This window comes from Physcomitrium patens, chromosome 5, assembly GCF_059467195.1.
Source record: "Physcomitrium patens ecotype Gransden chromosome 5, ASM5946719v1, whole genome shotgun sequence".
In the NCBI taxonomy this organism is placed as follows: domain Eukaryota; kingdom Viridiplantae; phylum Streptophyta; class Bryopsida; order Funariales; family Funariaceae; genus Physcomitrium; species Physcomitrium patens.
The window spans coordinates 15318759-15331515 of record NC_143414.1 but is presented as its reverse complement, the minus strand read 5'-3'; the positions used below and the strand labels follow the sequence as shown (position 1 = coordinate 15331515).

The following is a 12757-nucleotide window of genomic DNA, read 5'->3' as shown; positions in this document are numbered from 1 at the left end:
ACCAAAAATATTATGTACAAAAAGAAAAAAGAAAAAAGAAAAAAGAATTCAAAAAAAAAAAAAAAAAAACAAAATAAATATATATATATATATATATATATTGAAACGAGATAGTAAAATTCTAGGCTTCCAAACCAGCAAAAAAATAAAATAATATCAAGCTCCATCTAATAACCTCATCATCCATAAAGAAACATGCACACAGAAGCCACATAGAAACAATGAGTAGTTTGGATGTAAACTTCTCTCGATCTATTTGCTTTCCCTTAAACCAACACCATGAAGAGCAAATACTCAATGCCCCTTCATCTTCATTCAATTAAAACATCACCCACGACCCCTTCTTTGTATAAATAAAACCAACCAACCAACAAACAAACAAACAAGGACCGAGGTGAGTCTTGTGCTTCACTTCACTTTACTACAGTGCTCTCGCACAGACACACTCCCTACTCTAATGTAGTCTATTCTCTCTTAATGCTGCTGGAGTTGCCTTTCGCCGCGATTAATTTCGCCTCCAACTGTGCCCTGCTTTCTTCTCGCTGCAACCGTCTCTTCGCTCGCTCCATCGCCCGCTCGCTTGCTAGGTTTAATTTTTTTTTGTTTATGTTTTTTGTTTTTTTTGCTCTCTTTGTTCGGCTTTCTTGCAATTTCGGGTTTGATTGTTTGTTTTGGTGGTGTTTTTAGCCCGCTGGAGGGGGTTGGGGTTTGCGAGCACGTGGTTTTGTAGTTGGATATTAGGATTGTGTATAAGAGAGAGCCATTTTCCAGTTCTTGGCTGTGGTCTTGGACGCTGTAGGTTGTGTAGCGTTTTGGATGCAGAGCTGGTCGTTGTTTGTCATGGTGTCGGCTTGATTTAGACTTCAATGTATCTTTGTGTTGTTGTCAGGAGGGATGTCATGGTTAGTGCCCGATGTTATCATTCGTGTAGTGAGTGCTTTTTAGAGCTCTTGGAATATGCACGCCATTTTATGTGCTGACCAAAATGTTGCGCACAGGTGGTTTCAAGAATTTTATTTCGTCTCCGTTCACTATGAGCAAGTCGGGTCAACCTCCAGACCTGAAGAAGTACATGGACAGGAAACTGAACAGTACGTCTTGCCACCTATTGTAGAGGACGTTGCTTCGCAGCGCATCATTTTTGATGCGAATGACATTATAGGAACCCTAATTTGGTGTTGGCATGCATGATAAAGAGTCGAAATTGGTCTTTCATTCATCGTCAGGAGACAAAATTGAAGACTTTATGAAGTTAGAAAATTGGTCATGGGTTTACAGGGGTGGAGCACCATCTTGTGAGGTGTGGGAATAATCTTTCAACCTCATAAGTCCGAAATATTGCCGCACAAGATTAACAGATTGAGTAGCCAGATAACTCCTATTGCAGAATGACGTTGAGTATTTTTATTGATGCAAATATAAAGTTGTGTGTTGGTGCTCTGTAGTCAAGCTCAATGCTGGCAGGAACGTCGTTGGAGTTCTGCGCGGGTTTGACCAATTCATGAACCTCGTGCTGGACAACACCGTTGAAGTTCAAGGTGCTGAGAAAAATGAAATCGGCATGGTGGTATGTCTTCTTCCACCAGTTTGTGTACTCTGGTGTTAACACTAACGTGAACATTATGTCTACTTACATCCTTTGTATTCCCGTATGGGTTCTTATTTATGGAGGTTTTGATATGATCTAATTGGACGCATCATGTCTGTAGGTTATACGAGGGAACAGTGTTGTCATGATCGAAGCTCTTGAAGTTGTGTAGAGTGCTTGACATAAGTGGTCACCTATGTACGCAAGCTACAGATCATATTGGTGATTTTTGTGGAGACAACCTGCTATGTACTCCATGTATTTTTTAACACTATGCTTCGGACTTTTATAAAGGTTAATGGTACATTTGGAAACTCGAGAGGCTCTGTTATTTTTGTTTTTGTTTCTGTTGAGGTTTCATCCGAGTGGTTTGATGCAAGAAACATCCACAACTCGAAAACCATAAAATGACTTAGCAGTTGCTTGCAATGCTGTACACATGAATTGTAGGTGAACATTCAGTGCGATGAATTGTTGGAGCATATGCATTGTTACTGATATTCAATTCCAGGCAATTTAAGTTTCAGAATTACACTGAATGCTGTTACAGTATGCTGCACACGTTTTTTGGAAGTTTAAAGATATGCATGATTTGACTAGACATTTTGTATCTTCCTAATTCAGACAGTTTTGTTTGTCCTTACAAATGGCACTTACATCATACCAGTCTACTTGTGAACTAGGACACCAAAACTATCTTTTCACAGGAAGCGATGTTTTATGCCGAATGGAGAAGGCTGGAAACAAGTACCGTGTTAGTACAATCATAGCTCTACGAAGTTAGGCCACTACCTATCTAATCATTATACACTATTATACATATATACTCACTAGACTCTATGTAGGCATTACTCTACGTATTCAATACATATCACTTTGTAGGATATATATAGTCAATATTATACGTACTCCGTATGTGTGTACCAAAGGAGAATATGTAGTGAAATACAGAGCATACATTGAGTATGATATATTCAGTATAATGTATGATACCAAGAGTATTTAAGCATGGTGAGGAGCTAGACTCTTCATCTTTTGGATTTCAATCCTCACTTGAATACCTTCATGGTATGAGAGCATAAAGAACATTAGAACCAAGCTCAAGTATGAGCAAGGTTAACTCTTAGCTTCTACGTGAGAGGCCATAAGAGTGTTTTGTGCTTGTGTTCTTTTCTTCTTAAACTCTTTTCTTTGAGAGAAGTCAACAAGAGAACTTACTATCTCTATACTAAGATTACTCAAGGAGACAAGTGGTGGCTCTCCTTCACCGCATGGATGGGCCTTCGTTTATGTTTTGTGGAGTTCACAATCCGTTTTACAGTTGATCACAGAGTTCTACAGGGTGTTTTTCATGGTGTTTCACACTGATTTTCTCCTCCTCAAATTTATGCATTTCATACTATGATGCAATCATATAGACACTGGAAAGGCAAATACATCGGGGAAGGCTCAACCTGTATTTAAGTTTTGTGTTTCGAGTAAGAGCAATGTGTTCTGTGTGTTTCAAAAATTGGTTTCGAACATTGGTGTTTTGTCGAATTTATGTATTACGAATTATTGTCATTGTGCTTTGCAATCAAAATTTCAGAAGAATTTCATCGTGGATTAACAATACGGGTTCATTGTGGATCGTGCTTTTGGGAGGTTTCTTTGTTATCCCATCAGGGATAAAGCAACAGCATGGGCTTACGATCTTGCTGCTCGAATCAACTTTTGTATTTATAAATTGCTGTTTTTACGGATGTATTCATTTACTCCAATTGTCTGGTGGAACTTTCTTCGAGGAGGCTGGAGTTCTAATTTTATGATATTTATGATATTGCAGTGAAATGTTGCGGTGAGTATTGCTGAAATATTGAAAAATTTGTGTTTCTGTTTAGCTTTTTGAGTTTGCTTGTTTGTATGTTTGTTCTTTGTTTTGTTTTGTTTTGTTTTTTTGATTTAATGTTAGGATTTGTTGTTGGATTGGTGAAATGTGGGTTGGGCTGAAGTTCTGTGCATAAAACTGGATTTTTAATTTTTTTTTATTTTCAAAAACAAATACTGTTGGGTTGTATGTGTGTGTGTCAAACTGGATTGTCTGTAGGATTTTGTTTTAGATGTTGCATGAATGCGGAATTGTTTTTGTGTTTCTGTTTAGCTTTTTGAGTTTGTTTGTTTGTTTGTTCTTTGTTTTGTTTTGTTTATTTTTTGATGTTTAGATTTGTTGTTGGACTAGAATAATGTGGGTTGGACTGAAGTTGTGTACATAAAATTGTATTTTTAAATTTTATTATTTTCAAAAACTATTAATTATGTATCATAATTTATGATTTTAAGATAGTGTTTTATTATTTTAATATTTATCATTTTTAATATTTTAAAAATTTATAATATTTATTTTTTAGATAATATTGTGTTTTATTATTATTATTTTTTTATTTTTTCATTCATTTTTAAATTTTATTGGTTATTTTTTATTATTTTTAGTTTTAGTTTTAGTTTTATTTTTTTTATTTTAATTTTTTTCAAGAACATTTAATTTTTTTATAGTTTTTATCTTCATAGTTACATAAATAGTTTTTATTTGTAACAACAACATGGATTTAATTATCCTACTTCATACATGAAAACTCCATTGTGTAACTTTTTTCTTTCTATTTGTATTTTATTGTATTTGAATTTGAAAAATATTCTTTGACTCACAAAAATAGCTTCATTTTAGTCAAACTTTTTGTGACAACAACACGGGTTCATCTAGATGAAATAAAATAAATCTAGATGAATCCATGTCATTGTTAAGAATACTTATTGTTAAAAATACTATAATTATCTATTTATATTTCTATAAAAAGATGTCAAATATATAAATTTATAATTTATATATAATATATTTATATATTTATATATAAATATATAAATTATAATATTATAATATATCATATATATGAATAACTATATATATATATATTTTAGATGAAATATATAAATTCTACATATATTTTATAAACTATATAATATATAATACATCAAGAATACTAATATATTATATATATAAATATATTATATATACAAATATATATAAATAAATATATATATATATATATATATATATATAATATGGTATCTATATATATCATATTATATATGATCTTATATATTCGGGATATATATATTATATGGAAAATAAGTATAGATTATATATTATATATAATCTATAATTATATATTTGACATCTATTTATATATCTATAAAGTATTAAATTATTGTTAAAAATACTTATCTATTAAGATCACTCAAGGAGACAAGTGGTGGCTCTCCTTCACCACATGGATGGGCCTTAGTTTTCATAAAAAAGGTTCATGTTTTATGGAGTGCACAATCCATTTTATAGTTGATTGGGGAGTTCTATAGGGCATTTTTCATGGCATTTCATATTGATTTTCTCCTCTTTGGATTTATGCACTTCATATTGTAATCATGTAGATATTGGAAAGGCTTTTGTGTTTCGAATAAGAGCAATGTATTCAGTGTGTATCTTGGTAATTTCCAATCTATATCTAGCCTATGCAAGTACAATACATTGGAGAAGGCTCAACAAGTTGTTTGAATTTATGCTATACACAAATTTATGAATTGCAAATTATCATTGTGCTTTACATTTAGAATTTCATAAGAATTTCATTGTAGATTAGCTTTTGGGAGGTTTTGATTGTGGACTAAAATTTCTTTGTTATCCCACTGGGAGCTTATGACGAGAAAGAAGCAGCAATATGGGCTTACAATCTTGCTACTTGAAAATATTGAAAATCAAGAACTATATTCAATTTTAAGATGCACCTATATATCTTAGAGGAGGGTGGAGCTCTAATGCTCAAAAATATTGGAAATTAGGAACTATAATCAATTTTAAGATGCTTGTAAATTTCTTCAAGGAGGCTGGAGTTCTGATTCTATCCATCAAATCAATGCTTGGATTTGTGATGGACTGAAAGAGCATTGTATTAAGCATGAAATTTTATGATATCCTTGGAATTCATCCCAAGAATATTTTATAATGTGGTGAAAGTATTGCTGAAATATTGTGGTGAAATATTGCAGTGAAATATATTGCTGAGATAATGCTGAAATCTTGCGGTGAAAAGCAAAAACCTTAGACCTAGTTTTTGTAAGCAAACCAACAAATATTCTATGATATTAATGCTTGGATTCGTGATGAACTGAAAGAGCGTTGTATTAAGCGTGAGATTTTATGATAATCCATTCCAAGAATATTTTATGATGTGGTGAAAATATTGCTGAAATATATTGCTAAGATATTGCTGAAATGCTGCAGTGAGTAGCAAAAAATCTAAACTTGGTTTTTATAAGCACATTGTGTATAATAATAGGTGAAATTGATATGTAGTTTAGTGATTGTAGCCCATTTTTTGAGCTTTATTAAAGCAAACAATGGAACTCAATTGAGAAAGCATAGTGCTCAAACCACATTTATAAAAAGATTCTGTGTTCTATGATATATTACATATCAACATAATCTATCTGTATACTATTGGATTGTATGTGTGTGTGTAAAACTGGATTGTTTGTAGGATTTTGTTTTAGATGTTGCATGAATGTGGAATGTAAATTTTATTTTGTAACGCTTTCGACGCTAAGATTGCATTGAATCAGTTGTTTTTATAATATGGTGCTTTGTTTTGTGTTTCTGTTTAGCTTTTTGAGTTTGTATGTATTGGGTTGCATGTGTTGGGTTGTATTGTTAGCTTTTTGAATTTGTTTCTTTATTTGTTTGTTCTTTGTTTTTTCTTTTTTTGATTTGATGTTTGGATTTGTTGTTGGATTGGTGAAATGTGGGTTGGACTGAAGTTGTGTGCATAAAATTGGATTTTAAAATTTCATTATTTTCAAAAACTATTTATTCTTTATAATTTCAAGATAATATATTAAAATTATCTTAAAATTATAAATAATAAATATTTTTTGAGATATTTTCAGATAATATATTAAAATAATATAGTGAAATTATCTGTAAATTATTTTGATCTAGTGAAATTATCTTAAAATTATTTAAATATTTAAAATTTAAAGATAATATTTTATTTTGATTTAATTATTTTATTTTAATTTTATTATTTTATAATATTTTATTATAATTTTATAATTTTATAATTTTAAGATAATATTTTATTTTATTTTATTATTTTTAAAAGTTTATTAATTATTATTATTATTATTATTTTTCTGGTTATTTATTTATTTTTTATTTAAAAGAAATTTTTCTAAAATTAGAAACCAGAGCAAGTCAGCCTAAATGATATCTACATAGTACATGGAATCTGGCATACATCCAAAACAGTCACCGTGCCCAAAGCCACTTTTACACCGCCTTTGATTTGTTGATTGCAAGGTCAAAAACTCAAATTTGGGCTTTCTGTTTATTACAAACGAAGTCAAGTTTCATTGTAGATTGGATATTTTGGGCTGTCTTGTTCCAGAGTAAGAAACAAAATTTGAGCAAAATTTGAGCAATTATTATTTTTTAGATCTCTAAAGTGTAGACATGAAGACTGAAAAGGAAGAATGATTACTTTTCATAAGCCACCATAAATAAAAGAATTTTGTATTTGACTTTTTTGATTTTGCATTGGACTCATTTCACATCCTTCAGCTATTATCTTTCTCTCTTCTATAACAGAAGCTAGGATATCATTGTTAAATATAGATTTATAAAAGAATCTCAAAATCATTTTATTATTTTATAGTTTTGTATTAATAGTTTATATCTTTACAGTTAATTTTTTTTTATATAGTTTTTAACTTTATAGTTATATTTATAATTTTAACAACTTTCATAGTTTTTCTATTACATTTATTATATTGTATTTCATATTATATCTTCATTGTAAACAAAATTCTTCAGCAACAAAGTTTTATTTTAATTATAGGAGTATTGTCAATTACAACAAGAATTTCTGTACAAAAATTAAATTGTACAAATTTTGTTTCTTACTCTTATATGGAATTTTTAATAATCAACTTCATATGTATAAAGATATATATATATATATATATATATATATATTTATCTATTTGTGTATATAAATAAATAAATAAAATAATAATATATTTTTAAATAAATAATTAAATATTTATTATTTTATTTATTCATTTTGATTTACAAAATATAACATTTTGAAAAAATTGAGCTTTTTGTTATAAAAAGTTGTTGTAAAAGTATGTATAATTGTAATTTGTAGGAATATATAGATATATAATATTTTTATTAAAGTATTGTGGCATTATAATTTGACTAATTAAGTTGTATATGCTCATTTTTATTTTATTGGTATTATGAAGTTTTGCTAAAATACTTGAGTAATAAGGTTTTATTAAAATTTTATGGAGGTATAATTTTGACACTTACAAGCTTATTCCAATTGTCTACTGGAACTCATGCCATTGTGAACAGTCCAATTTTAATAATGAATTGGAGAGCAATTGCTCAATGACAATGTAAGGAATATGAAAGAGCTTAAAGAAAAGCTGAAATAGTTACAAGTATTGAAGCCATACATAATCTAAGGAAGATGAAAGTTTTGTGTCATCATTATAATGCATTGCATTTGTTTGATGAATATTTAGCTCAGTCGCAAAAGGAGTTGCTATTATTTAGACAATGTTGTTGTCAAGAAAAAGTTTCTTTATCATTTCTATCTTCTTTGCCTTTGCTTTTGAGACGCTTATTTGAAAACCAAGATGCAAGCATAAGAAAGTTCCAAGAAAATATCTGTCAGTATAATGTTACACATGTGTTTACATCCTTAGGTACAAATAATGATCGATTTGTGCTTTAGGAAAATGCTCTATATAGATTTAGAATAAATGGAGAGTTGTACAATTTAATAGGAGCATTATTACCAAAAGAAGGTATCAATCTAATTCATGCACAATTCTATATCTATGATGTATCATTTATATAAGATAGAAGAATGAGTCATAATTATGGATTATTGAACTAAACTATATAGAAAATTAGAGAAGTTTTGAAAGAAAATAATTTGTTTATTGGATTATATAGATAGATACATGAAATACTATCTCAAGTGTAGAATGAAGGATTAGTGGAAGTAGATCTTACTGTTTTTTTTGCACTTCATGAATAAAAGCGATAGACTTTGACATAATATTTCTACCACTTTTGAAAAAATTGCTATTATATTGCTTGGAGATGGATTGGAGCATAATGTACTTTGTGATATTATTATTTGCCTATGTAGTAATGGACTATTAGAAAGGATTCATGAGATTCATCTTATTTATTTGTCCCTTTATCATATTTTCTTTTTTCCACATAGAATCCTTCGATGGCATCTTGGCTTAAAGGCATAAAATGTAATAATGGATATTGTTGAAGAAAGAAAAGGTTCTAGACAAGAGGATTGGAAAATCAACAACCTTACACAAATGGATTATTTTGCTTATCAATTTTTTTTAAGGCTTATCAAATATTTTATAATTTTACATAAAAAACTATTATTAGAATTTATGGTTGATGGATAGACAACAATTGAACAATCATATTTACAATATCTATATTACAATCAAAGAAACTACGTGCTGATTTATACCAAGGATTGGTAGATGCTACTGTAACTTATCAAAGTATTGAGCATGGATAAAGACAATATGTATTAAATAATTCAAGATGTAGGATCTTACTTCCATCATCGCATATTAGAAGTGCAAGACATATGATAGAAATACATTAAGATTCTATGGCAATTACAAGATTTTAACAACATCTTGATATTTTTATGACATTGATAACAAATTAAAGATGGTTCAAAATGCAAAATAAATTATTTCAAGAACAACGAACAAGTCATTGGCCAAATTTGGTTGCCTATATATTTGAACTCAAGAGATGTGTAATTAGGGAAGATTTAAAGAAAGGAGTTAACTTTGGTCATATTATTGCACATGTTTATACCATTGAATTTCAAAAGAAAGGTCTATCTTATATACACATCTTGATTTTTTTGGATAGAGAAAGCAAGATTAAATATGTTGGAAATGTGAATTGTATGGTTTTTGCAAAGTTTTCAAATAAAGACAATAATAAAAAGCTATTTGAAGTTATTTAAGAATACATGGTATATGGTCCATGTGGAATGCAAAATTTTCAAGTACCTTGTATGAAAGATAATTGATGTACAAAAAGATATCTAAAGGTATTTGTAGAAGAAACAACAATGGATGCAAATGGATATTCTTAATATTGATGAAGAAATGATAGAAGAATATTTAAAGTTCAAGGAATGGTTATTGAAAACAATGATGTTATTCTATTTTGTCCAAAACTACGTCAAAAGTATAATTATCATATTAATATTGAGGTATGTGCATCTATTTGTGTTATCAAGTAGATCCACAAATACATCTATAAAAATTATGATTGCATTATAATAAAATTTGAAAACCAATAAGTATCAACGATATGAACTCCAAAGAAAGATAATCTCAATACACTCTTGTGTCACTCGAAAATACTTAGAAATCACTCAAAGGTGATAATATATTGAATTAGAATGGCTATTGCCAAACACTAGAAAATATGACGATTCTTGAAACTAGACTAGAAATAAGAAAGGAGTTGACAAGAGTGAAGAAGGCTTCACTCTTGTCTCTATATATACTAATTAACTAGGGGCTACATGGCGACGTTCTATAGGACCTCAAATATGTATTGACTTTGTAGGACACTTGTCTTGACTTACAAGGCAAGTTTTGCTACGTGTGGGCCACATAGTTAGCTTGGTCTTCAAGCTAACAACATGTGTGGTATATGGCCAACTTATTGACCACATTTTTAATCCAAAAAGTCAATTAAAAACACCTATGAAGTCAAAGTAGCATCTGTAAAGCTTTTAGGAAGCTTTCATATAAAATACTATAAAATTAGCTTATTTTTATCTATTTTTACTTACTTCTACTTATTTATATATGTAATTACTAGCTTACATGAGTATGTCCATGACATTATCTCTCCTTCTAGGGAGGAGTTTTATGAGGAGCAATCATCATATGTTGAGAAAATCTATGATGCGATGAATTGTATTCGCCACATAAATTGATCTTTGTTCTCTTCGAAGATCATTGATAGGACCTCTCAACCATCGGTAGTGTCCCATACCACCGTGAGAAGACCACCCAATTATTTGGTCGTTGTTGAGGCCTTCATAACTTCCTTCAAATAAAACATTTAGAACACCATCAAGAGTTGTTCCTATCTCTAATAAAATCACCAAACATCGGGAGTCCGTTGTCGTGTTGTAACACGAGTATACTGTGAAAATATAAAGAAAGAGGACTTTTATTAATATTCAGTTACCTCGAATATTGGGAGCAACGACCAATTTCAGTGCAAATACCAAGAGGCTAAGTTCAGTCATCCCATTACAGTCAGTCGAGGCTTACTGAAATGCTCCGTTCGATTCCAATAACGGGAGTCAGCAGAAAGGAAAAGGACCAATTCAACGACGGATGAGCGTGGTTCGAAGAGCCAATTGGATCTAATTTCAAGACATCCAATTTAGGTCTTACCCAATATGAGACCTGAATTGGTCGGGCAATCGAATGCAGTCCAATTGCGGGAACATCCAGGTCTTACTACGAGCCTCTTAGCCAATATGAGACCTGAATTGGTTGGGCGACTCAATGTGGTCCCGATTACGGGGTTTCGATTTTGTTTCAGGCTGTCCTGTTCTCTGTGCCGTTCTAGGGAACGTTGTTTTCGGTAAAAGGATCTCTTAAAGATAAAAACGGAGGAGAAAGCTCTGACGGCGGGAGCCAATTCCGGATCCAAGAGGAAAGATTGAAGAAATTCAGAGGCTAGGATTTGAAAGAGGGGAGAATTAGGATTAAAGGGAAAGATAGATTAAGAAATGGAGGGGGAGAGAATAAGTTTTGAGGGTTTTGAAGGATCGGAGGGCTAACTTCATGCTTCAGGGTGGGGAAAAAAGACAGAGAATTGGATTTTTCTTTCTTCATAGGGTTTTGGGAAGACTGAGACAATCGTTGCTAAAGTCAGTGTTAGAATGGTGAATCGGGATTTTTAATGAAGTGGGTTTGATTACTCTTGACTATTTTGTGAAATCGAGTTACGTCTGTGATGAAGAATTTATAGGGTGTCTATAGGATTGAGTATGCGGAGTGAATGAAATTTATTGGGTTAATCTAACAAGACAGTCAGTAGATACAAGATCGTGAATATAAAGCGGTATTGAAGATTAGCAGTTTGGATTGTTTGGGGTTCTCTGTAACGTCTGGAAACCTACCAGCTAGGACAAAAAGGACTTCGGCAAGCAATCCAAGGGCATCCGTATAGATTTACAGTGTATTCTTGCAGTCGTTTATATTCCAATAGTCAATAACCGATAGACTGCTTGAATATTGGTGAATCTCCATACTACTTTCTATAGCCAGACGCCAGACGCATTCTCGAGCAAGAAAGCACGTAATACAACACCGTTGCAAGGCCGTGTTACCAAAAGTATTGTATCTTACCATCTATTCGAGGAAGAACATGTTATTCTTAGAGATCTTCAGCTCGATTGCGTCGTCTTGAGGGTTGTGACAATTGTAATGTCTCGTTTAGTAGGTCATCAAATGAAGGTTCTTGAATCAAATCCGTAAGTTGTTGGTTCTCCATCTCCTTAGCATCACAACTACAAAGAAGCTACAAACAAAGATTGAAAGTAGAATGTTATCTTGTCTAGATTTTGATTCTTTTATAAAGAAGATTTTTTATCTTGGTTTTGATGGATGTTGTCGATGAAAAGCCTCCACCGCCTTTACTACATTTATAAGATTCTTTACTGGCTTCCATGTCCATTCACTAATATCATATCCGTACCAATGGATAAGATATTCTAATTTATTTTGGCGCCGCCTTGAATCTAAGAATTCTTCAACTTCAAACTCTTCACTATTGTCCATTTCTATGGAAAGAGGTGGAGCTTGTCTTCTTCTTGGTATGTCCATTGTCTTGTATGGTAAAAAAAGAGACACGTGGATTATCGAATGGATAATCATTGACTCCGGTAGATGGAAACAATATGCAACTGGATTGATTTATGTAGAAATAGAAAATGGTCCAAGCCTTCGATAGTCCAACTTGTCACAAGG

The 12757-nt window shown here is 31.2% G+C and overlaps 1 protein-coding gene across 2 annotated transcripts; it reads left to right on the top strand.

Annotated features, from left to right (window-relative positions):
• The first annotated feature begins 370 nt into the window (after positions 1 to 370).
• LOC112282186 (putative small nuclear ribonucleoprotein G) lies at positions 371 to 1902 on the top strand. Of its 2 annotated transcripts, none has more exons than XM_090250645.1 (4): positions 371 to 394; positions 999 to 1091; positions 1446 to 1567; positions 1710 to 1902. In XM_090250645.1, exons 2-4 carry the CDS (start codon positions 1034 to 1036, stop codon positions 1758 to 1760), a joined length of 231 nt encoding a protein of 76 aa, XP_090106771.1. In that variant the 5' UTR covers positions 371 to 394; positions 999 to 1033; the 3' UTR covers positions 1761 to 1902. The 2 variants fall into 2 exon arrangements, with proteins under 2 accessions (XP_090106771.1, XP_024375304.1); XM_024519536.3 differs by lacking the exon at positions 371 to 394 and adding an exon at positions 515 to 587.
• Positions 1903 to 12757: the final 10855 nt, after the last annotated feature.

Bases quoted from the DNA above. Each gene is read 5' to 3' on its own strand.
- LOC112282186 (XM_090250645.1), top strand. From the start codon at position 1,034: ATGAGCAAGTCGGGTCAACCTCCAGACCTGAAGAAGTACATGGACAGG. The intron at 1,092-1,445 runs GTACGTCTTGCC...GGTGCTCTGTAG, and splicing joins CATGGACAGGAAACTGAACA to TCAAGCTCAATGCTGGCAGG. The intron at 1,568-1,709 runs GTATGTCTTCTT...TCATGTCTGTAG, and splicing joins AAAATGAAATCGGCATGGTG to GTTATACGAGGGAACAGTGT.